The sequence below is a fragment of the Nerophis lumbriciformis genome, linkage group LG23 (genome assembly GCF_033978685.3).
Source record: "Nerophis lumbriciformis linkage group LG23, RoL_Nlum_v2.1, whole genome shotgun sequence".
NCBI classification, from domain to species: Eukaryota; Metazoa; Chordata; class Actinopteri; order Syngnathiformes; family Syngnathidae; genus Nerophis; species Nerophis lumbriciformis.
Genome location: NC_084570.2, coordinates 39,047,690 through 39,069,160, shown reverse-complemented (window position 1 = coordinate 39,069,160; position 21,471 = coordinate 39,047,690). Strand labels below are relative to the sequence as shown.

Sequence of the window (21,471 nt, the reverse complement as noted above, 5' to 3'; positions counted from 1 at the left end):
TAGAAAAGACGGAACACTTCCTAAGAAGGATGCGGTGGAAAGCACATTTTTTCCTCCACCCTGAAACAAAAGGAATGCAAAAGGAAACTTACGGATTCAAATCTACCAAGAACCCACCCACAGTTGAGGAACTAAAGGATTTTGAGAACGACATGCTCAAAATGATACAATCAGTCAAATTCAAGCCAATCCGCAACCCACTCCTCACCAAGCTGAAAAATGACGAGGAGCGCATCAAGAAAGTAAACAACCTCATCATAGCTGCCGATAAAACCACAAACTTCTACAGAATGGACATACCAGAACATAACACCTTACTGGACAGAAGCATCACCAAATCATACAAAAAAGCGCAACCCAACACCTTACAGAACATCCACCTGGAAAATAAAAGGATCGCGGCTGAACTGGACATTGAGGACAGGGTGGACGCCACAGCCAACAAGGAAGCCTTCATCACATTGAAGGACCACAAACCCAACTTCGCAAATAACCCAACATGCCGACTAATAAACCCAACTAAATCTGAAATAGGAAAAATCAGCAAAATAATCCTGGACAGAGTCAACACAAAAATCAAGGACAAAACACCACTCAACCAATGGAGAAATACAGCAGCAGTAATCAAATGGTTCAACAACATCCAAGACAAACAACAGCACAACTTTATCTCCTTTGATATCGAGGAATTTTACCCTTCCATCACGCAAGACCTACTGACTCAAGCACTAGACTTCGCCTCAGACTACGACTCAATCACAGGCAACGAAAGAAACATCATCATCCACGCAAAAAACTCCATTCTCATCCACAACAGTACACCATGGCAAAAAAAGAACAATGCAACATTTGACGTCACTATGGGAAGTTTTGACGGAGCAGAAACGTGTGAACTCGTTGGGAGTTTCCTCCTCTCCCAGCTCGCTAGCCTCAATCTGAACCTTGGTATTTACCGTGATGACGGACTGGCAGTGTGTCGCGCCTCGCCAAGGAGCAGCGAGAATACCAAGAAGCGCATATGCCAAATTTTCAAAGAGAACGGCCTACGGATCACGATTGAAGCCAACAAGCAAACCGTCAACTTCCTTGACGTCACTTTCAACCTGAGAAATAACAGCTACCAACCATTCACGAAACCCAACACAACACTCCAATACGTGCACCATGACAGCAACCACCCACCCACCACCACGAAAAGAATACCTACCGGAATCAATAAAAGGCTATCGATGCTGTCATCTAGCAAAGCTGAATTTGACCAAGCAACCCCCCCGTACCAAAAAGCCCTTGATGAAAGCGGATACAATTTCACCCTCACCTATGAACCCACGCCAGGAAACCAGCCAAAAAAGAACAGAAAACGGAACGACATCATCTGGTACAACCCCCCATACAGCAAAAACGTCTCAACGAACATTGGACACAAATTCCTCAATCTGATTGACAAACACTTTCCCAAAGACAACATCCTAAGAAAAGTATTCAACAAGAACAACATTAAATTGAGCTACAGCTGCATGAACAATATACGACAAATCATCTCAAACCACAACAAAACAATTGCAAATGAGCCGTCGGCCCTCAGACAGAACGACTCCAAAACCAACAAAGGATGTAATTGTCGAAAGAAACCTGATTGCCCTCTCAACGGGGGGTGCTTACAAACATCAGTTGTCTACCAATCTAAGGTAATACGCAAGGACATTAACACATCCGACACATATGTAGGATTAACCGAGGGAGAATTCAAAACCAGATGGAACAATCACAAGGCTTCTTTCAGGAACCAAAACCTGCGAAATTGTAACAGCATGCCGCCATAGACGGAAACACCTCCTAGGTAACACATGAGCCAATCACCACGCCCCTAGGCCAGCCTGTACCCACTCACTCTGTGCCCTATATAAACCATGGTATGCGAATGCTCCCATTAAAATCTCCTGACGATTGAGGGTACCCCCCCTCATGAAACAGGCCTGTAGAGATGAAATAGTCTTGTGATTTTTTCCCACACATACATATATATATATATATATATATATATATATATATATATATATATATATATATATATATATATATATATATATATATGAAATACTTGACTTGGTGAATTCTAGCTGTAAATATACTCCTCCCCTCTTAACCACGCCCCCAACCACGCCCTCCACCCCACCTCCCGAAATCGGAGGTCTCAAGGTTGGCAAGTATGGGTTTAGTTTTCATATTATTAATAAATCCCTTTAATTCCTGTCTGTTTGCTATTAGACTTCTGGCATTCCACTGAACAATTAACATGGCGTTGGATTGTGGTAACGTGACTCCGTTTCGTCTACTCTCTGTAGTTCACCTTGCACCTGTTCCCAAGATAGTGCTTTTACATTTAAAAACTTTGCTTGTGCTTTGACGATTATTTTGATCTTCTCAGTTTTATTTCTTGCCTGTTCAGTACAGTTTATTACGTATGCCAGGAACACAACTAGTTTATCCTTGGAAATTCCTGTATTTGCTGCCTCTTGTTTTTTATTATTTGAACTATTCTCACTCCTGTCTTGTTCTGAACTATTCTCACTTCTGTCTTGTTCTCCACTTTCTTGATGTCTTACTTTAACTGCCTCTGCGTATGTAATATTTCTTTCTACTCTGATTTGCTGTACTTCTGTTGCCTGTTTCCTTATGACGCAGCCCCCATACGCTGCTGTGTGATTCCCGCCACAGTTACAACACTTGACCTGTTCATTGTCTCCACATTGTCCATATTCATGCTCCCCTCCACACTTTCCACATCTCATCTTCGCATGACACACACTAGCTATGTGCCCATAGTGTTGGCACTTGAAACAGCGTATTGAGGGTGGGACGTAAGCTCTAACTTAGAATCTTAAAAACCCTATCATGATTCTTTCCGGAAGGATTTCCTGGACAAACTGCACTAGCACAGATTCGCTCTCCGTCTTTTCTCCATTTCTAAATGCCATCATTCTCTTCATCATTGTGACAGTTCCCCCTTTTATTTCTCTTTTCAAATCATCTAAGTTTTCACCTCTTGGGATTCCTGTCACGACTCCTCTTGCCCCCTTTCGTTCTCCCACTTCTATTTTTTCCTTTATTATCTTGTTGCACAGCTTTTGCAACCGCATTGCTTTGTTCTTTTGCTCTCCATTTTTACACTTGATCAAAAGCCGTCCGTCCCTGAGCACCTTTGCCATCTCCACCTCTCCAATGTCCTTTTTTAACCCCTTAACCAGTGTCATCAAACTAATATCATTCATGTCTTGATCTGATTTAAATGTATATATGATCTTGTAATTATCTTCCATAACTAGGGATGTCCGATAATATTGGCCTGCCGATATTATCGGCCGATAAATGCGTTAAAATGTAATATCGGAAATTATCGGTATCGTTTTTTTATTATTATCGGTATCGTTTTTTTTATTTTTATTTTTTTATTAAATCAACATAAAAAACACAAAATACACTTACAATTAGTGCACCAACCCAAAAAACCTCCCTTCCCCAATTTACACTCATTCACACAAAAGGGTTGTTTTTTTCTGTTATTAATATTCTGGTTCCTACATTATATATCAATATAGATCAATACAGTCTGCAAGGGATACAGTCCGTAAGCACACATGATTGTGCGTGCTGCTGGTCCACTAATTACTGGTTTCCATGTAACTGTTTTTATATTGTTTTACTTTCTTTTTTATTCAAGAAAATGTTTTTAATTTATTTATCTTATTTTATAATTTTTTTTAAAAAGTACCTTATCTTCACCATACCTGGTTGTCCAAATTAGGCATAATAATGTGTTAATTTCACGACTGCATATATCGGTTGATATCGGTATCGGTTGATATCGGTATCAGTAATTAAAGAGTTGGACAATATCGGAATATCGGATATCGGCAAAAAGCCATTATCGGACATCGAGAGGAGCCAGATGAGATGGTTCGGGCATCTGGTCAGGATGCCACCCGATCGCCTCCATAGGGAGGTGTTTAGGGAACGTCCGACTGGTAGGAGGCCACGGGGAAGACCCAGGACACGTTGGGAAGACTATGTCTCCCGGCTGGCCTGGGAACGCCTCGGGATCCCCCGGGAAGAGCTGGACGAAGTGGCTGGGGAGAGGGAAGTCTGGGCGTCCCTGCTTAGGCTGCTGCCCCCGCGGCCCAACCTCGGATAAGCGGAAGAAGATGGATGAATGGATGGCCATTATTGGACATCCCTATCCATAACCTTTTCCCTCTTTTCTATTCCTTCATCATCTTCATGTACTCTTTTTGAACTCGACTTTCCTTCATGCCCTCCACTCCCCGTCTTTCCTCTCTCCCCTCTAGTCCTATCCATGCCCATACCTTCCTCATACATCCCGTCACTAACAGAGGTGGGTAGTAACGCGCTACATTTACTCCGTTACATCTACTTGAGTAACTTTTGGGATAAATTGTACTTCTAAGAGTAGTTTTAATGCAACATACTTTTACTTTTACTTGAGTATATTTATAGAGAAGAAACGCTACTTTTGTGGTGTGATTGTATTATGGGAGAACTACAGAGTCGACAGGCTATGACGTCACAAGGTGCGACGGAGCGGGAGACAGTGTGGGAGTGACCTAGAGAGCGAGAGACCTGTTGTGATTGAGCTAATAAAAGTTTCCACATTATAAAGTACAGCTGGACTCACGTATGTAATTCAGTAACTCGACATGGTGTCAGAAGTGGGATCTGTCAAAGTCAGAGGTGACCTTTCTAGGCCACGTGCTCTCCACCAGTGGCATCAGCCCAGACCCAAGCAAAACAGAAGCTGTGAGGAAGATGCAGGAGCCAACAACTGTGACTGAGTTGAGAAGTTTTCTTGGAATGATAAATCAACTTGGGAAGTTTGTGCCGCAGCTGGCCGAGAGAGACAAGCCTCTGCGAGATCTCCTGTCGAAAAAGAACTGCTGGGTGTGGGGCGTCGACCAGGCAAGGGCCTTCCAGGATCTAAAGGATGCACTCACGTCTACACCAGTGCTAGCCATGTACGATCCCAACAGAGAGTGCAAAGTCTCAGCAGACGCGTCGTCGTACGGGTTGGGAGGCGTACTGCTACAAAAGTGGGACGAAGAGTGGAGGCCAGTAGCCTACATGTCGCGGTCTCTCACGCCAACAGAGCAGAGATACGCGCAAGTAGAGAAGGAAGCTTTGGGGCTGACCTGGGCCTGTGAGAGGTTCCGCAACTTCCTCATCGGGAAACATTTCCAGATGGAGACGGACCACAAGCCTCTCCTGAGTCTTCTGGGGTCTCAAGCACTGGATGCTCTACCTCCACGGATCCAACGCTTCAGAATGCGTCTGATGCGCTATTCTTATTCTATTTCTCATGTGCCAGGGAAGTTCCTGTGGACAGCTGATACGCTGTCACGAGCTCCTGTTAAGAGAGAGGAGACAGCAGCGGACAAAGAGCTGTTTGAAGAAACCAACATCTATGTGGACATGATACTGGAGAACCTACCTGCAAGCGCTGACTACCTGGAGGAGCTGAGAGAGCAGCTGCAGAGAGACAGTGTGTGTGCACAGGTGATGCAGCTGTGTGCTGAAGGCTGGCCAGCACACGGTTCCAAAGAATCAGCACTCAGGCTGTACAGGGCAGAGCAGGCGTTCCTTACAGTTCAAGATATTTCAGGTTTCAGGGCAAATCACTCTACGGAGACAGCCCTCGCAAAAATGACTAATGATCTACTGCTAACGATGGATTCTGATGCGTCATCTATGTTGCTGCTTCTTGATCTTAGCGCTGCTTTCGATACCGTCGATCATAATATTTTATTAGAGCGTATCAAAACACGTATTGGTATGTCAGACTTAGCTTTGTCGTGGTTTAACTCTTATCTTACTGACAGGATGCAATGCGTCTCCCATAATAATGTGACCTCGGACTATGTTAAGGTAACGTGCGGAGTTCCTCAGGGTTCGGTTCTTGGCCCTGCACTCTTTAGTATTTACATGCTGCCGCTAGGCGACATCATACGCAAATACGGTGTTAGCTTTCATTGCTATGCTGATGACACCCAACTCTACATGCCCCTAAAGCTGACCAACACGCCGGATTGTAGTCAGCTGGAGGCGTGTCTTAATGAAATTAAACAATGGATGTCCGCTAACTTCTTGCAACTCAACGCCAAGAAAATGGAAATGCTGATTATCGGTCCTGCTAAACACCGACATTTATTTAATAATACCACCTTAACATTTGACAACCAAACAATTACACAAGGCGAATCAGTAAAGAATCTGGGTATTATCTTCGACCCAACTCTCTCGTTTGAATCACACATTAAGAGTGTTACTAAAACGGCCTTCTTTCATCTCCGTAATATCGCTAAAATTCTTTCTATTTTATCCACTAGCGACGCTGAGATCATTATTCATGCGTTCGTTACGTCTCGTCTCGACTACTGTAACGTATTATTTTCGGGTCTCCCTATGTCTAGCATTAAAAAATTACAGTTGGTACAAAATGCGGCTGCTAGACTTTTGACAAGAACAAGAAAGTTTGATCATATTACGCCTATACTGGCTCACCTGCACTGGCTTCCTGTGCACTTAAGAAGTGACTTTAAGGTTTTACTACTTACGTATAAAATACTACACGGTCTAGCTCCGTCCTATCTTGTCGATTGCATTGTACCATATGTCCCGGCAAGAAATCTGCGTTCAAAGAACTCCGGCTTATTAGTGATTCCCAGAGCCCAAAAAAAGTCTGCGGGCTATAGAGCGTTTTCTATTCGGGCTCCAGTACTATGGAATGCCCTCCCGGTAACAATTAGAGATGCTACCTCAGTAGAAGCATTTAAGTCCCATCTTAAAACTCATTTGTATACTCTAGCCTTTAAATAGCCCCCCTGTTAGACCAGTTGATCTGCCGTTTCTTTTCTTTTCTCCTCTGCTCCCCTTTTCCTTGAGGGGGGGGGGGGGGGGGGGGGGGGGGCACAGGTCCGGTGGCCATGGATGAAGTGCTGGCTGTCCAGAGTCGGGACCCGGGGTGGACCGCTCGCCTGTGCATCGGCTGGGAACATCTCTACGCTGCTGACCCGTCTCCGCTCGGGATGGTGTCCTGCTGGCCCCACTATGGACTGGACTCTTACTATTATGTTGGATCCACTATGGACTGGACTCTCACAATATTATGTCAGACCCACTCGACATCCATTGCTTTCGGTCTCCCCTAGAGGGGGGGGGGGTTACCCACATATGCGGTCCTCTCCAAGGTTTCTCATAGTCATTCACATCGACGTCCCACTGGGGTGAGTTTTTCCTTGCCCGTATGTGGGCTTTGTACCGAGGATGTCGTTGTGGCTTGTGCAGCCCTTTGAGACACTTGTGATTTAGGGCTATATAAATAAAGATTGATTGATTGATTGAAGATGGTGTCTTGCTGAAGGGACACAGGCTCGTCATCCCTTCTACAATGAGAAATGATGTTCTCGCCAAATTGCATGAAGGACACCAAGGCGTGGTGAAGTGTAGACAGCGGGCACGACAGTCAGTATGGTGGCCCGGGCTGAGCCAGCAGCTGAATGAATTGGTTCTCAACTGCCGAACATGCTGTAAGGAGAGACAGAACCACAGGGAGCCGCTGATGCCGTCACCATACCCAGGCCGACCATGGGAGAAGTTAGGAGCTGATTTATTCATGCTCGGTACCAAGACCTACCTGCTGGTAGTGGACTACATGTCAAGGTACGTGGAGATTGCTTTGCTGACCTCCAGAAGGTCAAATGATGTAATCCACCACCTAAAATCGATATATGCACGTCACGGAATCCCGGATCTTCTCGTTTCGGATGGAGAGCCCCAGTTCTCTGGAGCAGGCTTCGCAGAGTTTGCACATTCTTACGGATTCCGGCACGTTACCAGTAGCCCAAGATATCCTCAAGGTAACGCCGAAGCCGAACGTGCAGTACAGACGGTGAAAGGTCTCCTAAAGAAAGCAGATGACCCCTATCTTGCTTTGCTCGCTTACAGGGCTACCCCTCTCGACAATGGGTATAGTCCAGCGCAGCTTCTCATGGGGAGGAGGCTCCGCACAACAGTGCCTATCCTTCCTGCTTTGCTAAATCCTGCTCTTCCTGATAGTGAAGCTGTTATGCGGAAAGAAGGGGAGAAGAGGACAAAAGATGCACAACGCTACAACCTGCGGCATCGTGCAATGAACCTTGACAGACTGAATCCGGGACAGGGCGTGTGGATCAAGGACCAAAAGAAAGCCGGAGCTATTATCGGACGTCACACCACTCCACGATCGTATCTGGTGGAAGGGCCCCATGGGACCATCAGACGGAACCGTCGTCATCTCATCCCTATGGGATCCTTGCCGGAGCAGAGTGGCCATGGTGCAGCAGAGCCGTTCCTGGGGGGCGTTCCGGAGCAACCTTCAGCAGAACCATCGCAGCAGAGTGTTCCAGAACCTCCATCTACTCCTACTCCTAGAACCAGGTCTGGGAGGGCTGTGGTGAGACCAACTAGGTTGGACCTATAATTTTGTTTCCTAGAGACATTACAGAGACTCTAATGAAAAAAAAAAAGAATGTTACTGTATGTGGGAAAAGACAGAAAAGTGTAATTGGAGCGTTTTGGATATGTTTTATTGTACTGTAAATGTTCAAGTCAGTAGTAGGGCTTAGGTTGAGGACAGTACAGGATTAGTATAGGATGGATGTTTGAGTATTGATGTTGAAGTGGATTGCTTTAAGGGTAAAAAAATGTGTGTGTGTTTGATTGTCTGGTACAGGCTCATATAGGAGCAGACCTTCCAACCACGAGGCAGAATAATCCTCAAGGTCTGTTGAATCAATGGCAGTCTACCCATTGATTCTAGAAAGGGAAGATGTGGTGTGATTGTATTGTGGGAGAACTACAGAGTCGACAGGCTATGACGTCACAAGGTGCGACGGAGCGGGAGACAGTGTGGGAGTGACCTAGAGAGCGAGAGACCTGTTGTGATTGAGCTAATAAAAGTTTCCACATTATAAAGTACAGCTGGACTCACGTATGTAATTCAGTAACTCGACAACTTTTACTCCGCTACTTTTATCTACATTCAGCTCGCTACTCGCTACTAATTTTTATCGATCTGTTAATGCACGCTTTGTTTGTTTTGGTCTGTCAGACAGACCTTCATAGTGCCTGCGTTTCAACAAATACAGTCACTGGTGACGTTCACTCCGTTCCACCAATCAGATGCAGTCACTGGTGACGTTGGACCAATCAAACAGAGCCAGGGGTCACATGACCTGACTTAAACAAGTTGAAAAACTTATTGGGGTGTTACCATTTAGTGGTCAATTGTACGGAATATGTACTGTACTGTGCAATCTACTAATACAAGTTCCAATCAATCAATCAAAAGTGTGAAGGAAAAAAGACCATTTTTTATTTCAACCGTAAGCCTAAAGACTGACTGCACAGTTCCTGTCTTCACAATAAAAGTGCCGCTCCATCGCGCCTGCGCTTTCAAAATAAGAGTCTCCGAAAGCCTGCGCAAACAAGCTAGCAAGCTACGGAGTTTGCCGCCAATGTATTTATTGTAAAGTGTATAAAAACGAATATGGAAGCTGGACATATAAGATGCCAAAAACCAACCACTTTCATGTGGTATTAGACAGAAAGGAGGAACTTTTTTTCTCCTCCATTTGAAAACCTGGACGTTTGTCATCACTACTGTCTGATTCCAATCAATGCAAGTCATCAGAATCAGGTAATACACCAACTTATATTCTTGTCTTCATGAAAGAAAGGAATCTATATGTGTTAAACATGCATGTATATTCATTAAAACACTATTAACATGTAAACAAAAACGGCAAAAAAAATAAATATAAATTATATACTGTATATATCTATGTATATATATATATATATATATATATATATATATATATATATATATATATATATATATATATATATATATATATGTATATACCTGTATGTGTGTGTGTATATATATATATATATATATATATATATATATATATATATATATATATATATGATATGTGTGTGTATGTTACTCATCAGTTACTCAGTACTTGATTAGTTTTTTTACAACATACTTTTTACTTTTACTCAAGTAAATATTTGGGTGACTACTCCTTACTTTTACTTGAGTAATAAATCTCTAAAGTAACAGTACTCTTACTTGAGTACAATTTCTGGCTACTCTACCCACCTCTGGTCACTAACCCCTTCCATCTCGATCCAGTCACAAATCAGTTTATGCACAATCGCCAAAAGATTTAGACACGCTCACTGTCAGTCACCGCTCCTTGGTTCACTTCCGCTTCCGCCCAGAACACTAGTCAAAGATCGTCTGTTTTTAAGAAGTTACTGAAGAAAATGCTCGTCAAAGATCCTCAAAAACACGAGCTGCAGTTTGAACAGAAGTGACATATTGATTCAATTGACCCCACAAGGGAAAAACAGTAGAAAATGGATGGATGTTATGAATATGATTTGTTTTGTCTTTTTAATAATTCCACTAATAGTCAAATATGTCGAACGAAATGGAGGCGAAAGCGCAGGTGTCCAGCAGAGGGCGACACAGGTGACGTCATTGGGCCTTATCCAGGAAGTGGCGAAACATCAACAAGCGAGAGGCAGGGCGACGCTGGAGTCCAAGCAAAAGTCCCACCGACTCCATTGTCATTTTCTTTTTTTTTCCCTTTTTTAAAAAATCTTATTATTTCCAAGTGGTTGGCGCGCGATGGCGTTGTTCGGCAAGCTGTTCGGCGGCAGCAAAGGTGGCAAAGGGCCGAGCCCGCAGGAGGCCATCCAGAAGCTCCGCGAGACGGAGGAGATGCTGAGCAAGAAGCAGGAGTTTCTGGAGAAGAAGATCGAGCAGGAGTTACAAGTCGCCAAGAAGAACGGCGTGAAGAACAAAAGAGGTGCGATGGCCAACACATTTATTCACATTTGTTCCCCGCGCGGCCTCTAAAAGTCGCACTTGCTGCGAGTTAGCATGTTAGCCTAGCCTAGCCTAGCCTAGCCTAGCTGTCATGTTAGCAACCTCACCTTTCCCCATTTAATGTTGGTTCAAGTGTGTTTAGTTGTCATTGACTTGTTAAATACATACTTGTGTGTACATGATGTATATATTCTAGGATGTAGAGCATTATCATTTATTTATATTCTAGGATGTAGAGCAGCTAAAATGATGCATTTACGGGTCAAAGCGAGGGTGGTAAATCCTAATGATGAATTTATTACACAACACCTGTCCAAAGTACTTTCATCAGTTATCATTATCAGGCACACACACACGCACACATATACATACATATATATATATATATATATATATATATATATATATATATATATATATATATACATACCATTAGATTAGATTACCATTAGGTATAGATATTTTTTTTTTTACCTCTAAGTATGTATATATATATATACATACATACATACATACACACATAGTACATATACATATCCATCCATCCATTTTCTACCGCTTATCCCTTTCGGGGTCGCGGGGGTTTCTGAAGCCTATCTCAGCTACAATCGGCCAGAAACATATATATATATGTATAGTGCATATTTATATATACTGTATATATATATGTATAGTACATATTTATATATACTGTATATATACACATGTATGTATGTATGTGTATATATATATATATATATATATGTATGTATGTATGTATGTGTATATATAAATATATGTATGTATGCATGTATGTGTATATATACATATATATGTATGTATGTATATATACATATGTATATAGACATATGTGGCACTCAGCATCAAGGGTTGGAATTGGGGGTTTAATCACCAAAAATGATTCCGGGGCGTGGCCACCGCTGCTGCTCACTGCTCCCCTCACCTCCCAGGGGGTGATCAAGGGTGATGGGTCAAATGCAGAGAATAATTTTGCCACACCTAGTGTGTGTGTGACAATCATGGGTACTTTAACTTTAACTTTATATAGACATATGTATGTATATACGTATGCATGTATGTATGTATATATACATACATACATGTATGTATGTATGTATATATACATAGTACATAAACAAATATATATATATATATATATATATATATATATATATATATATATATATATATATATAAATATATATATCAGTGACGTGCGGTGAGGTTGATGGCTGGTGAGGCACTGACTTCATCACAGTCAGATTTACAAACATATGAACCCTAAAGAGTATCTTATTCACCATTTGATTGGCAGCAGTTAACGGGTTATGTTTAAAAGCTCATACCAGCATTCTTCCCTGCTTGGCACTCAGCATCAAGGGTTGGAATTGGGGGTTAAATCACCAAAAATGATTCCCGGGCGCTGCCCACTGCTTCCCTCACCTCCCAGGGGGTGATCAAGGGGATGGGTCAAATGCAGAGGACAAATTTCACCACACCTAGTGTGTGTGTGACAATCATTGGTACTTTAACTTAACTTTAACTTTACACATACAAAGTGTAGCACACAAAAAAGCACATTTAATTAAAAAAAAACGTTGTTATGGTCTTACCTTTACCTATAAATGAAGTCCATGCATACGTTACACACATACAGTTGTTGACAAAATACACTGTACATTATATACCTCAGCTAACTAAACTATGGAAATGTATAATATAATTCATATAGCAATACGGTCTCACTGCACAGCAGGCCAGCAGTTAACCGAGTCATTGCGCAATCCATGGTGAGGCTCCACTGGCTGCTGATCACCGCAAGTCTCTTCTCAGTATTTGAACGGCAAATGTGAAAATTCAGCGATCTTGAATACAAATAATCTAAAACTGGTGAAGTTAAAGGGGAACATTATCACCAGACCTATGTAAGCGTCAATATATACCTTGATGTTGCAGAAAAAAGACCATATATTTTTTTAACCCATTTCCGAACTCTAAATGGGTGAATTTTGGCGAATTAAACGCCTTTCTAATATTCGCTCTCGGAGCCATGACGTCACAACGTGGCGTCACATCGGGAAGCAATCCGCCATATTCTCAAACACCGAGTCAAATCAACTCTGTTATTTTTCGTTTTTTTGACTGTTTTCTGTACCTTGGAGACATCATGCCTCGTCGGTGTGTTGTCGGAGGGTGTAACAACACGAACAGGGACGGATTCAAGTTGCACCAGTGGCCCAAAGATGCGAAAGTGGCAAGAAATTGGACGTTTATTCCGCACACTTTACCGACGAAAGCTATGCTACGACAGAGATGGCAAGAATGTGTGGATATCCTGCGACACTCAAAACAGATGCATTTCCAACGATAAAGTCAAAGAAATCTGCCGCCAGACCCCCATTGAATCTGCCGGAGTGTGTGAGCAATTCAGGGACAAAGGACCTCGGTAGCACGGCAAGCAATGGCTGCAGTTTGTTCCCGCAGACGAGCGAGCTAAACCCCCTATCGACCCTAGCTTCCCTGGCCTGCTGACATCAACTCCAAAATTGGACAGATCAGCTTTCAGGAAAAGAGCGCGGATGAGGGTATGTCTACAGAATATATTAATTGATGACAATTGGGCTGTCTGCACTCTCAAAGTGCATGTTGTTGCCAAATGTATTTCATATGCTGTAAACCTAGTTCATAGTTGTTAGTTTCCTTAAATGCCAAACAAACACTTACCAATCGTTGGTTAGAAGGCGATTGCCGAATTCGTCCTCGCTTTCTCCCGTGTCGCTGGCTGTCGTGTCGTTTTCGTCGGTTTCGCTTGCATACGGTTCAAACCGATATGGCTCAATAGCTTCAGTTTCTTCTTCAATTTCGTTTTCGCTACCTGCCTCCACACTACAACCATCCGTTTCAATACATTCGTAATCTGTTGAATCGCTTAAGCCGCTGAAATCCGAGTCTGAATCCGAGCTAATGTCGCTATAGCTTGCTGTTCTTTCCGCCATGTTTGTTTGTGTTGGCTTCACTATGTGACGTCACAGGAAAATGGACGGGTGTATATAACGATGGTTAAAATCAGGCACTTTGAAGCTTTTTTTTAGGGATATTGCGTGATGGGTAAAATTTTGAAAAAATATAATAAGCCACTGGGAACTGATTTTTAATGGTTTTAACCATTCTGAAATTGTGATAATGTTCCCCTTTAAATGGAAAATAACTTTATAGTATAATCACTGGATACATATAACAATTTAATTAATATTTTTTCTTTTTACATTTTTTTTCTTTCCATGATGGCACGTGAGGCCCCACCTCCCCTGACTGCACGTCACTGATATATACAGGTAAAAGCCAGTAAATTAGAATATTTTGAAAAACTTGATTTATTTCAGTAATTGCATTCAAAAGGTGTAACTTGTACATTATATTTATTCATTGCACACAGACTGATGCATTCAAATGTTTATTTCATTTAATTTTGATGATTTGAAGTGGCAACAAATGAAAATCCAAAATTCCGTGTGTCACAAAATTAGAATATTACTTAAGGCTAATACAAAAAAGGGATTTTTAGAAATGTTGGCCAACTGAAAAGTATGAAAATGAAAAATATGAGCATGTACAATACTCAATACTTGGTTGGAGCTCCTTTTGCCTCAATTACTGCGTTAATGCAGCGTGGCATGGAGTCGAAGAGTTTCTGGCACTGCTCAGGTGTTATGAGAGCCCAGGTTGCTCTGATAGTGGCCTTCAACTCTTCTGCGTTTTTGGGTCTGGCATTCTGCATCTTCCTTTTCACAATACCCCACAGATTTTCTATGGGGCTAAGGTCAGGGGAGTTGGCGGGCCAATTTAGAACAGAAATACCATGGTCCGTAAACCAGGCACGGGTAGATTTTGCGCTGTGTGCAGGCGCCAAGTCCTGTTGGAACTTGAAATCTCCATCTCCATAGAGCAGGTCAGCAGCAGGAAGCATGAAGTGCTCTAAAACTTGCTGGTAGACGGCTGCGTTGACACTGGATCTCAGGAAACAGAGTGGACCGACACCAGCAGATGACATGGCACCCCAAACCATCACTGATGGTGGAAACTTTACACAAGACTTCAGGCAACGTGGATCCTGTGCCTCTCCTGTCTTCCTCCAGACTCTGGGACCTCGATTTCCAAAGGAAATGCAAAATTTGCTTTCGTCAGAAAACATGACTTTGGACCACTCAGCAGCAGTCCAGCTCTTTTTTTCCTTAGCCCAGGTGAGACGCTTTTCGCGCTGTTTCTTGGTCAACAGTGGCTTGACACCCATGTCTTTCAAGCGTCTCTTGGTGGTGGATCTTGAAGCACTGACTCCAGCAGCTGTCCACTCCTTCTGAATCTCCCCCACATTTTTGAATGGGTTTTTTTTCACAATCTTGACCAGGGCGCGGTGATCCCTATCGCTTGTACACTTTTTCTGACCACAGTTTTTCCTTCCCTTTGCCTCTCCATTAATGTGTTTGGACACAGAGCTCTGAGAACAGCCAGCCTCTTCAGCAATAACCTTTTGTGTCTTTCCCTCCTTGTGCAATGTGTCGATGGTTGCCTTTTGGACAGCTGTCAAATCTGAAGTCTTCCCCATGTTTGTGTAGGCTTCAGAACTGGACTGAGAGACCATTTAAAGCCCTTTGCAGGTGTTTTGAGTTAATCAGCTGATTAGTTTGTGGCACCAGGTGTCTTCAAAATTTAACCATTACACAATATTCTAATTTTGTGACACACGGAATTTTGGATTTTCATTTGTTGCCACTTCAAATCATCAAAATTAAATGAAATAAACATTTGAATGCATCAGTCTGTGTGCAATGAATAAATATAATGTACAAGTTACACCTTTTGAATGCAATTACTGAAATAAATCAAGTTTTTCAAAATATTCTAATTTACTGGCTTTTACCTGTATGTATGTGTATATATATATATATATATATATATATATATATATATATATATATATATATATATACAGTGGGGCAAAAAAGTATTTAGTCAGCCACCGATTGGGCAAGTTCTCCCACTTAAAATGATGACAGAGGTCTGAAATGTTTATCATAGGTACACTTCAACTGTGAGAGACAGAATGTGAAAAAAAAATCCAGGAATTCACATTGTAGGAATTTTACAGAATTTATTTGTAAATTATGGTGGAAAATAAGTATTTGGTCACTTCAAACAAGGAAGATCTCTGGCTCTCACAGACCTGTAACTTCTTCTTTAAGAAGCTCTTCTGTCCTCCACTCGTTACCTGTATTAATGGCACCTGTTTGAACTTGTTATCTGTATAAAAGACACCTGTCCACAGCCTCAAACAGTCAGACTCCAAACTCCACTATGACCAAGACCAAAGAGCTGTCGAAGGACACCAGGAAAAGAATTGTAGACCTGCACCAGACTGTGAAGAGTGAATCTACAATAGGCAAGCAGCTTGGTGTGAAAAAATCAACTGTGGGAGCAATTATCAGAAAATGCAAGACATACAAGACCACTGATAATCTCCCTCGATCTGGGGCTCCACGCAAGATCTCATCCCGTGGGGTCAAAATGATCATGAGAACGGTGAGCAAAAATCCCAGAACCACACGGGGGGACCTGGTGAATGACCTGCAGAGAGCTGGGACCAAAGTAACAAAGGTTACCATCAGTAACACACTACGCTGACAGGGAATCAAATCCTGCAGTGCCAGACGTGTCCCCCTGCTTAAGCCAGTGCATGTCCAGGCCCGTCTGAAGTTTGCCAGAGAGCACATGGATGATACAGCAGAGGATTGGGAGAATGTCATGTGGTCAGATGAAACCAAAATAGAACTTTTTGGTATAAACTCAACTCGTCGTGTTTGGAGGAAGAAGAATACTGAGTTGCATCCCAAGAACACCATACCTACTGTGAAGCATGGGGGTGGAAACATCATGCTTTGGGGCTGTTTTTCTGCTAAGGGGACAGGCTGACTGATCCGTGTTAAGGAAAGAATGAATGGGGCCATGTATCGTGAGATTTTGAGCCAAAACCTCCTTCCATCAGTGAGAGCTTTGAAGATGAAACGTGGCTGGGTCTTCCAGCATGACAATGATCCCAAACACACCGCCCGGGCAACGAAGGAGTGGCTCCGTAAGAAGCATTTGAAAGTCCTGGAGTGGCCTAGCCAGTCTCCAGACCTCAACCCCATAGAAAATCTGTGGAGGGAGTTGAAAGTCCGTGTTGCTCGGCGACAGCCCCAAAACATCACTGCTCTCGAGAAGATCTGCATGGAGGAATGGGCCAAAATACATGCTACTGTGTGTGCAAACCTGGTAAAGACCTATAGTAATCGTTTGACCTCTGTTATTGCCAACAAAGGTTATATTACAAAGTATTGAGTTGAATTTTTGTTATTGACCAAATACTTATTTTCCACCATAATTTACAAATAAATTCTTTAAAAATCCTACAATGTGAATTCCTGGATTTTTTTTCACATTCTGTCTCTCACAGTTGAAGTGTACCTTTGATGAAAATTACAGACCTCTGTCATCATTTTAAGTGGGAGAACTTGCACAATTGGTGGCTGACTAAATACTTTTTTGCCCCACTGTATATATATATATATATATATATATATATGTGTATATATGTATATCAGTATATATGTATGGATACATATATACATACATACATACATACATACATATGTATTACAAACCCCGTTTCCATATGAGTTGGGAAATTGTGTTAGATGTAAATATAAACGGAATACAATGATTTGCAAATCATTTTCAACCCATATTCAGTTGAATATGCTACAAAGACAACATTTTTTATGTTCAAACTGATAAACTTTTTTTTTTTGCAAATAATTATTAACTTTAGAATTTGATGCCAGCAACACGTGACAAAGAAGTTGGGAAAGGTGGCAATAAATACTGACAAAGTTGAGGAATGCTCATCAAACACTTATTTGGAACATCCCACAGGTGTGCAGGCTAATTGGGAATAAAAACAGCTTCCCAAAAAATGCTCAGTCTTTCACAAGAAAGAATGGGGCGAGGTGCACCCCTTTGTCCACAACTGCGTGAGCAAATAGTCTAACAATTTTGGAACAACGTTTCTCAAAGTGCAATTGCAAGAAATTTAGGGATTTCAACATCTACGGTCCATAATACCATCAAAAGGTTCAGAGAATCTGGAGAAATCACTCCACGTAAGCGGCATGGCCGGAAACCAACATTGAATGACCGTGACCTTCGATCCCTCAGACGGCACTGTATCAAAAACCGACATCAATCTCTAAAGGATATCACCACATGGGCTCGGGAACACTTCAGAAAACCACTGTCACTAAATACAGTTTGTCGCTACATCTGTAAGTGCAAGTTAAAGCTCTACTATGCAAAGCAAAAGCCATTTATCAACAACATCCAGAAACGCAGCCGGCTTCTCTGGGTTTGAGATCATCTAAGATGGACTCATGCAAAGTGGAAAAGTGTTCTGTGGTCTGACGAGTCCACATTTCAAATTGTTTTTGGAAATATTCGACATCGTGTCATCCGGACCAAAGGGGAAGCGAACCATCCAGACTGTTATCAACGCAAAGTTCAAAAGTCAGCATCTGAGATGGTATGGGGGTGCATTAGTGCCCAAAGCATGGGTAACTTACACATCTGTGAAGGCACCATTAATGCTGAAAGGTACATACAGGTTTTGGAACAACATATGCTGCCATCTAAGCGCAGTCTTTTTCATGGACGCCCCTGCTTATTTCAGCAAGACAATGCCAAGCCACATTCAGCACGTGTTACAACAGCGTGGGTTCGTAAAAAAGAGTGCGGGTACTTTCCTGGTCCGCCTGCAATCCAGACCTGTCTCCCATAGAAAATGTGTGGCGCATTATGAAGCGTAAAATACGACAGCGGAGACCCCGGACTGTTGAACGACTGAAGCTCTACATAAAACAAGAATGGGAAAGAATTCCACTTTCAAAGCTTCAACAATTAGTTTCCTCAGTTCCCAATCGTTTATTGATTCTTGTTAAAAGAAAAGGTGATGTAACACAGTGGTGAACATGCCCTTTCCCAACTACTTTGGCACGTGTTGCAGCCATGAAATACTAAGTTAATTATTATTTGCAAAAAAAAAAAAATTTATGAGTTTGAACATTTAATATCTTGTCTTTGTAGTGCATTCAATTGAATATGGGTTGAAAATAATTTGCAAATCATTGTACCGTATTTTCCGCACTATAAGCCGCCCCGGGTTATTAGCCGCACCTTCAATGAATGGCATATTTCAAAACTTTGTCCACCTATAAGCCGCCCCGGACTATAAGCCGCGCCTACGCTGCGCTAAAGGGAATGTCAAAAAAACAGTCAGATAGGTCAGTCAAACTTTAATAATATATTAAAAACCAGCGTTCTAACAACTCTGTCCCAAAATGTACGCAAATGTGCAATCACAAACATAGTAAAATTCAAAATAGTGCAGAGCAATAGCAACATAATGTTGCTCGAACGTTAATGTCACAACACACAAAATAAACATGGCGCTCACTTTCTGAAGTTATTCTTCATTCGTAAATCCTTCGAATTCTTCGTCTTCGGTGTCCGAATTGAAAAGTTGGGCAAATGTGGGATCCAAAATGGCCGGTTCCGTCTCGTCGAAGTCATCGGAGTCAGTGTCACTGTTGTCCAGCAGTTCTGTGAATCCTGCCTTCCGGAAAGCTCGGACCACAGTTGTGACCGAAATATCTGCCCAGGCATTTACGATCCACTGGCAGATGTTGGCGTATGTCGTCCGGCGCTGTCTGCCTGTCTTAGTGAAGGTGTGTTCGCCTTCGGTCATCCATTGTTCCCACGCCGTTCGCAGTCGTGATTTGAATGCCCTGTTGACACCAATATCCAGCGGCTGGAGGTCTTTTGTCAATCCACCCGGAATGACGGCGAGTATTGAATTAAGCGCGTAAGCGTGTCTCTTAATGTGATGTTATGAGCTAGCAAATATAACAACTACACTACCCAGCATGCAACGATAGTGACGAGCATGCGCGGTAGCCCTGAGAAGCGTTGTTGTATGTGCTGGCAGTTCGAATGTGGTTATGAGCACGCTGTGAGTAAACGTTGAGAACTCAGTTAACACGCCTCGTCTGCATTATTTATAATTAGACAGACAACACACTTAATAGGAGCCATTTTGGGGTCTTTACATAAACACAAATGGAAATGAAACGTCACATATCCCAGCATGCACCGCGCGCTTCTTCTACGGGGAAAAAAGATGGCGGCTGTTTACCGTAGTTGCGAGACCTAAACTTTATGAAAATTAATATTAATATTAATCCATATATAAGGCGCACCGGGTTATAAGCCGCACTGTCAGCTTTTGAGAAAATTTGTGGTTTTTAGGCGCGGCTTATAGTGCGGAAAATACGGTATTCCGTTTATATTTACATCTAACACAATTTCCCAACTGATATGAAAACGCGGTTTGTACACAAGCACCTGTCCAAAGTACATCCATCAATTATCATCATTATCAGGCACACACACACACACACACACACACACACACACACACACACACACACACGGTACAAGTGTTGTTGTTTTTTCTCCTCTACATGTTTTAAAGTGTAAAAAGAAGTGTACACCAACATTATTGTAGTTTATTGCTTAGTGTAAGGGAAATACATAAATGTTAGCGAGACTAGCATTGCTAACATTTTAACAGTCATTTAACCGCTGAAAATAAACAAAGGGATCAAACCTACGCCGCTTGTGTCGATACTTAGCAGAGCTTATTTCAGAAGTGTAGCGAAGCCCATTAACTTGTCCTCGCCGGACTCTTGTCTCCCCCGATGGTCTCCGCAGCGGCTCTGCAGGCTTTGAAGCGAAAGAAGCGCTACGAGAAGCAGCTGGAGCAGATCGACGGCACCTTGTCCACCATCGAGTTCCAGAGGGAGGCCCTGGAGAACGCCAACACCAACACAGAAGTGCTAAAGAACATGGGCTATGCTGCCAAGGCCATGAAGTCTGCACACTCTAACATGTACGCAGGACTGCAGCACACACCTTTAGCTAGCATGACCATACACTATAGCACGTGCATACACCTTTAGCTAGCATGACCATACACCTATAGCACGTGCATACACCTTTAGCTAGCATGACCATACACCTATAGCACGTGCATCACCTTTAGCTAGCATGACCATACACCTATAGCACGTGCATACACCTTTAGCTAGCATGAGCATGCACCTTTAGCTAGCATGAGCATACACCTTTAGCTAGCATGAACATGCACCTTTAGCTAGCATAATCATGCACCTTTAGCTAGCATGATTATGCACCTTTAGCTAGCATGAGTATGCACCTTTAGCTAGCATGAGCATACACCTTTAGCTAGCATGAGCATACACCTTTAGCTAGCAAGAGCATACACCTTTAGCTAGCATGAGCATGCACCTTTAGCTAGCATGAGCATGCACCTTTAGCTAGCATGAGTACACACCTTTAGCACATGC

General features: G+C 42.5%; 1 protein-coding gene across 2 annotated transcripts in view; it reads left to right on the top strand.

Annotated features, from left to right (window-relative positions):
- Window positions 1-10,586: 10,586 nt before the first annotated feature.
- The window catches only part of LOC133622701 (charged multivesicular body protein 4b-like), a 30,575-nt gene continuing 19,690 nt past the window's right edge, over window positions 10,587-21,471 (top strand). The window contains exons 1-2 of one of the 2 annotated variants that reach the window (XM_061985566.2): window positions 10,587-10,937; window positions 20,816-20,993. In XM_061985566.2, the coding sequence (XP_061841550.1) occupies window positions 10,757-10,937; window positions 20,816-20,993 (359 nt within the window). In that variant the 5' untranslated portion in view covers window positions 10,587-10,756. The remainder of the gene's footprint in view (window positions 10,938-20,815; window positions 20,994-21,471) is intronic. The other variant, XM_061985565.2, reaches the window with a different exon arrangement.